The 7,976-nt window shown below is 51.4% G+C and overlaps 2 protein-coding genes and 1 long non-coding RNA gene across 4 annotated transcripts in view; 2 read left to right on the top strand and 1 right to left on the bottom strand.

Moving 5' to 3' along the window:
- Kcnip2 (potassium voltage-gated channel interacting protein 2) overlaps positions 1-6,787 on the top strand; it is a 29,485-nt gene extending 22,698 nt beyond the window's left edge. Inside the window, exon 10 of one of the 2 annotated variants that reach the window (XM_031390503.1) lies at positions 6,652-6,787. In XM_031390503.1, the coding sequence (XP_031246363.1) occupies positions 6,652-6,681 (30 nt within the window). In that variant the 3' untranslated portion in view covers positions 6,682-6,787. Of the gene's footprint in view, positions 1-6,566 lie in introns of both variants that reach the window. The other variant, XM_031390504.1, reaches the window with a different exon arrangement.
- Positions 917-5,589, bottom strand: LOC116103930. The gene is made up of 3 exons (XR_004123631.1): positions 4,066-5,589; positions 2,485-2,607; positions 917-1,132 (listed from the first exon to the last, which is right to left on the bottom strand). It is a non-coding gene; the product is annotated as an uncharacterized LOC116103930 (long non-coding RNA).
- Positions 6,595-7,976, top strand: part of Oga (O-GlcNAcase) — a 32,111-nt gene continuing 30,729 nt past the window's right edge. The window contains exons 1-2 of the mRNA XM_031390495.1: positions 6,595-6,711; positions 6,980-7,662. Of these exons, the coding sequence (XP_031246355.1) occupies positions 7,464-7,662 (199 nt within the window). The 5' untranslated portion in view covers positions 6,595-6,711; positions 6,980-7,463. The remainder of the gene's footprint in view (positions 6,712-6,979; positions 7,663-7,976) is intronic.

Below are 7,976 nucleotides of genomic sequence, written 5' to 3'. Positions count from 1 at the left end.
GGCTGTCCTGGAACTCACTCTGTAGGCCAGGCTGGCCTCAAACTCAGAAATTTGCCTGCCTCTGCCTCTGCCTCCCAAGTGCTGGGATTAAAGATGTTCGCCACCACTGCCTGGCTGGCTGGCTGACTGGCTGGCTTTTTTCCTTCCTTCCTTCCTTCCTTCCTTCCTTTCTTTCTTTTTTTTTTAAATTTATTTATTATTATATATAACTACACTGTAACTGTCTTCAGAAACATCAGAAGAGGTCATCAGATCTCATTATGGGTGGTTGTGAGCCACCATGTGGTTGTGAAATTTGAACTCACGACCTTCCGGAGAGCAGTCAGTGCTCTTACCCTCTGAACCATCTCACCAGTCCCTCTCCCTTTCTTTCTTCCTTTCTTTCTTCCTTCCTTCCTTCCTTTCTTTCTTTCTTTTTCTTTCTTCTTTCTCTCTTTCTTGTATGTGCCTGTGTATCTGTTTTCCGTGTGGGTTGTAGGTGCTCCTGGCATGTGCCTGTGGAGGTCAGAGGGCAATGTTTAAGTGTCTTCTTCCAGCCTATTTTTTGAGGCAGGGTCTCTCATTGAAAATTCAGCTCACCTTTTAAGTTAGACTGGCTGCCCCACAGTTCCCAGGAGTCCACCTGTTTCCACCTGCTCAGTGCTAGGATTACAACATTTCTTGCTAACCCAGCTGGAGGTCAACCCCAGGAGGTCAGGGGCGAGTACTTTACCAACTGAGCCATCCTCTCCCATAAGTATATATCATTCTATCTTCTCATACATACCCACTCAGCTACCTTCCCTCCCCTGCCTTGCTGGTCTCCCCTTTCCACCCCAGTAGTCTCCCTTTTGTTTTGGTGTGTGTGTGTGTGTGTGTGTGTGTGTGTGTGTGTGTAAAACTCTAGATTCTGCATATAAGAGGAAATGTACACTATTTTTTTTTCCTTTTCTCGCTTTCTTTATATCCAAATGACATAGTTTCTCCTCCTCCTTTCTCGGGGCAGGGTGTCATATGGCCAGGCTGGCCTCAGATTCACTCTGTAGTGGGGCATGATCTTGAACGCTGAATCTTCTTAAATCTCCCCTTCTCAGTGCTGGGATCATACGCAAGTAGTATCCTTGTTTCAGTGTTTTATAGTTGAGTAACTGCCCTGCACCAGCCCATGGAAGGAATTAGCGGCTGTGGATGGACTCTGTCCACACACAAATGACAAAGGCTGTTCATTTCCATTGGAGAGATAGTATGGTATAGTATATATGGAGGAGCTTTTCAAATTCTGTCATCTGTGGGCACGTGTGTGCTTACAGAAACACATATCCTCCGACCTGTGTGCAGGGTAACCAGCTTTCACCTCCCGATTAGCGACTATCCATATCCTTGATCAGCTCCATGTTTTCATAGAGGCAAGCTATCTTTTTTGGCAACATCCCCCCCCCCTTTTTTTTTAATGTTTAAGACAGGAACTCAAGTAGCCAGGCTTGAACTCCCTTTGTAACCAAGGATGATCTTGAACTCCTGACCCTCCTACCTGTGCCTTCCAGAGGCTGGGATTACAGGCATTTTCCACCACACCCAGCTTTGGCAAACATTCTTAAATTCTGAATCAAGAATTATTTCAGACTTAAATTAGCTACTCTGAGAATGCTGCCTTTTGAGAAATCCTCCCTCCCTGCCTTAACTGAAGCAGAGTTGGGCATTATTAGAGTCCACAACCAGTGAGCTGGCTCAGCAGGTTCAGATGTTTGCTGTCAAGCCTAATGCGTTCCATCCCTGGGATGCACATGGTGGAAGGAGAGACCCAGGCTTGCCTCCCAGCCTGATGACATGACTTCTATCCCCTGGGCTCCCTGGCCTCCCCACATGCACACCTGATCACCAATTCACAAGTCGTATGCAATTAAAAAAATTTCTCCTACCAAATGCAAATGGTGCTGCCATTTTGTAAGCGATCATGTGATCAAATGGACTGACTCAGTGCAGGCCGCCAGAGGCAAGGAGGACAGATTTCCCGAGTGCGTGTACAGGAGGAATCTGCCGGACGAGGGGGTGGGGGTAGTAGTGAATGGTAGGAACTCCATTATGTGCTGACTCATCCAAAGGAGGAAGTCAGCCCTCTCCTTCCTGTACACACTGACAAGGTCCATGGAGAGGTTGGTTTCAGAGAAGCAAAAGCTGCCTTGTAGGACCGGAGCCACTAACTACTCAGTACGCCCCCCAGCTTCAGTCCCCAGAATCGCAGAAAGTTTCTTACTTCCCGAGTGCTTTTGTTGTCTGTGTTCCTGAGTACTGAGAACTCTGTTCCTTTGGTTCTTTGGTTTCAAACTAAAGATTTGATCAAAACTGAGGGTGAGGAGGAGGTGGGGGATGGGCTAGTTAGTTTTTGTCTCACCATTTTGGTTTTTAGAGGTTGCTGGGTGTGAGACCCAGGACCTGGTACATATTGTAGCACTGTGTCACCAAGCTGTACCCCCAGCCCACTCTCTGAAGTTCATCCGAGTTTACCTCCCAGATTTCCTTGTTTTGCTATTGTTGCTGTTGGTGGTGGCTTCTGGAGCTGTTCCAGGGGCCCTGGGGTTTCAGTCGGTGAGTTCTAAGTCTCTGTTTAGTGAAGCCTTAGCGAGCACCCTGAAGGAAATTCAGAAAGACTATTTTACTATTTTATTAGCATCCGGAGAAAAACAACAAGGCAAGCTGTAAATTTTAACAGCTTGGAGGAGAGGAGGAAAGGTTTGAGTTTGGATCAGCAGTGACATCTGCACACTGTAGAAAGCAGGGGAGGAGTCCTCCAAAAACAAAGGCCGGAGTGTAAAGGCAGCCATGCTGAGGGGGTTGGCTGGCATTCAGATGAGAGGAGGAAGGAGGAAATGGCAAAGTTACACACTTTAAGTTAAAACCCGGAAGAACTGCAGGCTCAGTAGTACACAAGTTCGTGAAGGAGGGGAGATAACTGTTCCTCCTATTTCTTTTTTGTTATTGTTTGGTTTTGTTTTTAGAGACAGGGATTTCTCTGTATAGCCCTGGCTGTTCTGGAACTAGCTCTGTAAGACCAGGCTGGTCTTGAACTCAGAGACCCACTTACCTCTGCCTCCCAAGTGCTGGAGCATGCACCACCATGCCCAGCTTCCTCCATTTTTTTTTTTTTTTAATGTCTTTAGGTGAATCAGTTTTCCTCAGGAGTGGTCCTGGCCAGATGATTATCAGGCCCAATTAGATCCCTGCCCCTGTTAATTTTGAACTTTAAGCTCAAGGACCATTTTATTAATTTGGAAAAAAAAAACATTAAGAAACCAGGGCAGGCAAGTTGTAAATCTCTGTAGGTCCTGGGAGGAAAGAGGTGAAGAAAAGCAAAGGCATGTCCTTTTGAGTTAAGGTCCAAGAAAGCTGGCAGGCTCAGCAGGGGAGGTTGGCAAAGAGCTGCATGGAAGGGAGAAAGGAAGGTTCCAGAGAAACGAAGATAAAGCCTAGAGTGTCTGGCAAGCTTGCTTAGGCCTGAGCTGGTTTCTGAAGAAGACACAGAAAAGTTATGATTAGCTTCCAGCTGGATTCCCTCAGAAGGGAGGAGACAGCAGTATGTGATTCTAGTTCTTGAGGCAGGTGGAATGGAATGTTCCACCCAAGGCCAGAGGCAGAACTTAGAGTCTGTTCTTTTGACCTGGAGAAAGCAGCTTTCCCTAATGGGCCTCTACAAAGTCCTGATACTTCTGCCCTCTCATAAGGTATTTTACACCTTAAAAAGGGTTTTAGTGTATGTGTGTTGTTAGCACCCAGAAACAGCGGTAGATATGGGCGGGTCCACAGACCTGTCGTCAAGGCAACAGCCACCATATTCCCAGAATCCATTGGGTTCAGCTCCACCTTTACCTGGACCTACTATGTCACAACCCGTATATATGAGACAATTCTTCCATTTCTCTCTTTCTTTCCTCTCTCCCCTCTCTCTCTCTTCCTGCGCCGCTATCCTCCACCCCTTCTAATTAAACCTCTTACATGTGGAGCTGTTTGGGCCTGGTGTCTGCAGACGCGCCCGCCGCGAGCTGAACCCCATCATGTGTCAACACACACACACACACACACACCACACACTTTATCACATGTGAAGGTCAGAGGACCACTTGCCAGGTGTCATTTCTCTCCTCCACCATGTGAGCCCAGGCTCCTTTATGCCCACAGCCAACTCACAGGTCCTCGTATTTTGACTCTTAAGGAGAGGCGTTTGTGACATAGCCAGTTTTAGAGTTACCAGGGAAACAGGTGAGATCCACAGCTGATTGTGAGGGAACAGTCCATCTTAAGTGGCTACCTAATAGAGTCAGTCTCATTATGTAGCCCAGGCTGACCCAGAGCTCAGATCCTCTGGCTTCTGTTTCCACGATGGCTGGGCTTACAGGTGTAAAGCCATCAGGAATGGGCTCTAGTTCTTTCTTCAGCTGATGAAGCCGACTAGCTCAAGGCTGTGTGGGAACTTTGTAGCACAAAGTTAGACCAGACTCAGACCCAAACCTCTTTCTAGGGTGGCCTCGGAGTTAAGACTTGTGTGGCTTTGGTGTGGTACACATGCTTAGAACCCTCACACTTGGGAGGCAGAGGCTGAGGGACCACACATTTCAGGGCAGCCTCATCTACATGTTGAGTTCCAGGCCAGCCAGGACTATAGAGTGAGGCCTTGTCTCAAAAACAAATAGGGACTGGGGAGATGGCTCATTTGGAAGTGCTTGTGTCCCAAGCTTGAGGAATTGAATTGGCCATGTGCTCATGATCTATCTCCTCCCATGAAGGTCTCCTTCTCTCTCTCCTCTTTCTAACCCCCTCTCTCCTCCTGTGTACGTGAGAATCTGTTCCTTGGGGGCAGCCGAATCTGGGGAGCTGGTATTTAACATTTGAATACAAAACAGCACCGGACCAACCCCCAACACATTATACACACTTCTGCGCACTGCCGTGTGCAGTAGCCCAGGAAGGCTAGAAGAGGGCATCAGACACTGCCACCAGGACACAGGTACAGATGACAGTGAACCACCATGTGAGTGCTGGGAGTCAAAGCCAGTTCTCTGGAACATCGTCACTGCTCTTAGCTGCAGAGCCATTTCTCCATCCGCAGCTCGTACCTTCAGTATGTGATAGAGTAGGGGCGGGGCTAAGCACTGGATGGTATGGAAAATGTGGACCAGGTGAGTAGTCAGACACACCCTACATTGGGTGATGGTGACTCGAGATTTTAATCCCAGCACTTGGGATGTAGAGGCAGGTGGTCCTCAGAGTTCGAGACCAGCCTGGTCTATAGAGTGAGCTCCAGGACAGCTAGGGCTCCACAGAGAAACCCTGTCTCAAAAACAAAAATTCCCACCTTTCAGGTTTGGGATGTAGCTAAAGAGGCAGAGTGCTGACCTAGCATATATGAGGCCTTGGGTTTGATTACCACACCTGGCAATGACAGGAATGGTTTTCACACTACCCGGGGCTACTTAATGAGACCCTGTCTCAAAAAGAGAAATGGAGGAAAGAAACAAAGGAAACAAGCTGGGCATAGGCAGGACATAAACCAAGCAGTATGAAGCAGAGGCATGGCGGGGAGGAGGAAAGAGTACGAAATTACTCATTGTTTCCTCTAACTCCCAACTCAATAATCCTGCGCTGGCAAGCACTGGTTTAAATTCCTGCATTGGAAGGCTGGAGAGAGAGATGGAACTGCTCTCTTCCAAAGGACCTGAGTTCAGATCCCAACAACCACGTTCAGTGGCTGGCCACTGCCTCTTCTGCTGCTCCACCCCCAACAAATGTCTCTCACACACATTAAAAAAAAAAAAATCTTGAATGGGGCTGGCAATAAAGGTGCTTGCCCAGCCTGATCCTCACAAGCAGAGTTTGACTCCTCAGGATCCACTAAGGTAAGAAGAGAACCGACTTCTTCAAGTTGTCCTCTGACTGCCCCATGGGCCATGGCATATGTGAACTAACACAAAATAAATAAACCCACCAAATCCCTAGAGTTCTTGTACAGCTGAACAAGGCCCTGGGTTGGGTGCCCAACACTGCATGAACCTGGTATGGAAGTTCTCGCCTGTAATGCGTACCCCCTCAACGTCCCTGGAGCTGCAAGGTGGGCTACTGCTACGAAGTATTAAAAAAAAAAAGGCTACTTTCTTAATATTGAAAAGGAAAGGTTTGTTCCCCAACAAGACAGATTCAGGAACGGAAATGTCCAGTTACTTCGAGAGGACTACAGGAAACCCCTCAGAGGCAGGGTTTCCTAGGAAATGTTGATGCTCAGGCTAAAAGGATCACGTATGTCCCTTAGGCACACCGCACACTCTCCATTGCCTTCCACTCTCTTCCACCTTTATTATTCCACAAACTCGCCGTCCACTCTCTTCCACCTTTATTAGGCTTTTGTTTTCCGTGTGCTTGGAATGCAGTCTTCTCCATGCGTAGTCTGGTGAACTTCATACCACACCCTCTCCCAAAACAAACGTAGGGGTCTATCAAGTAGAAACGTAACCGCTTGTCTTAATCGTATTATGAGGTCACAATGGTCCCACAATCCAGGATGAGGCCAACTCAATCAATAACTGCCTGCTCAATTTCAGACAGGGTTAACTCCGAAGAGAGAGTAGAAGGAAATGAGTCAGGACAGAGGGGTGAGCTGAGCTCCTTGGCATGGTGTCTTCACAGAACCAAACGTGGGTCAGGCAGCCCCGATGAGCCAAACCGGCACGACAATCTCCAAAGTAGGTCAGTGTTTCCTACCGCTTTAAGAACCAGAGGCATCGCCCCGGCGCCTGCGCACTGAGAGAGTAAACACCTCCTTCCCGCCCTCCCCCCCCCTTCCTCCCAAACTCCCCGGCCGGCCGCCTTCTCCCAGGTTCCCCTCCTGCGGGTGGGGCCATGGTCCGACCCCGAGCGCGGTGCTCGTGCTGCAGGGTGGCAAGCCAGAATGGTACGTCCCACTGCCGCACGCCTCCGCGCTGTTCACGGCGCCCTTTCTTCTTTTTCCCCCTAGCAAAGAAAGCGCAATGGGCTGATCCCCAGGAAAGGAGGGGTAGCCGGGCTGGGGACCGGTCTGAGCCGGTCTGTGGCGCAGGCGCAGTGCGGATAAACAGGAAGCGGGCGGCAGAGGCAGCGGCAGAGGCTGCTCGGGGACTCCAGTGGAGGAGAGAGGCGGAGAGACAAGGCTGTCTGGAGGGCGGCCGACGCTGAGGACGGGCGAAGGCGCCTCCTCGGGCCTGCTTCCGTGAGGGCGCGGTGGCGGCCTCGCCCTCCGCCTAGGCTCCCGGCTTCCAACGACGGTCGGCGGAGGCAGCGGCTGACAAAGGGCTCGAGCCGGTGCCGCCGCCCTTCGCATCCGGGCACTCGGGGCCCCCGCCGAGAGGGGGAGGGGAAGGAGCCCGGGAGGCGCGCGTTCGGAGCCGCGGCCCTTTGCAGGGCTCCGGGCCTGTGGCCCAACGGACCGAGGCCGAAGGGGAGCGGCGGCCGGCGGCAGGAGGATGGTGCAGAAGGAGAGCCAGGCGGCACTGGAGGAGCGGGAGAGCGAGCGCAACGCCAATCCTGCCGCCGCCTCGGGGGCTTCGCTGGAGCCGTCCGCAGCTCCAGTCCCCGGAGAAGACAGCCCGTCGGGAGCCGGGGCGGCGGCCGGGGCCGGGGCGGCCGGAGGAGCCCGCAGGTTCCTGTGCGGCGTGGTGGAAGGTGAGTCCGGGGCTCAGCCTCTCGCCCGGGAGGGCGTGCTCCCCGCCCCCAGGCCGGGAGGGAGGTGGCCTTGCTAACCCGGGGTGCGGGGAGGGCGCGAAGAGACGGTGGGCTCCCTTCCTTAGCTCTCCCTCGCTGTTTCTGGGCTATCGAGGAGCCTGACCCCACCCTCCTCTGGCTTGGAGCCAGGCCGATTGTCGGGGGAGGTGGCGGTGGCACGGGGCCTGTCGTCAGGCTGTGTTTCACTTCTTTGTACCTTGGGATCTTAGTCCGCAGGGTTGCCTGCTTTCCAATGAGGAAATTTGGGCAGCGCT

This window comes from Mastomys coucha, unplaced genomic scaffold (genome assembly GCF_008632895.1).
Source record: "Mastomys coucha isolate ucsf_1 unplaced genomic scaffold, UCSF_Mcou_1 pScaffold21, whole genome shotgun sequence".
In the NCBI taxonomy this organism is placed as follows: domain Eukaryota; kingdom Metazoa; phylum Chordata; class Mammalia; order Rodentia; family Muridae; genus Mastomys; species Mastomys coucha.
Note: the sequence above shows the minus strand (reverse complement) of the source record. Positions and strands in the feature narration are given on the sequence as shown.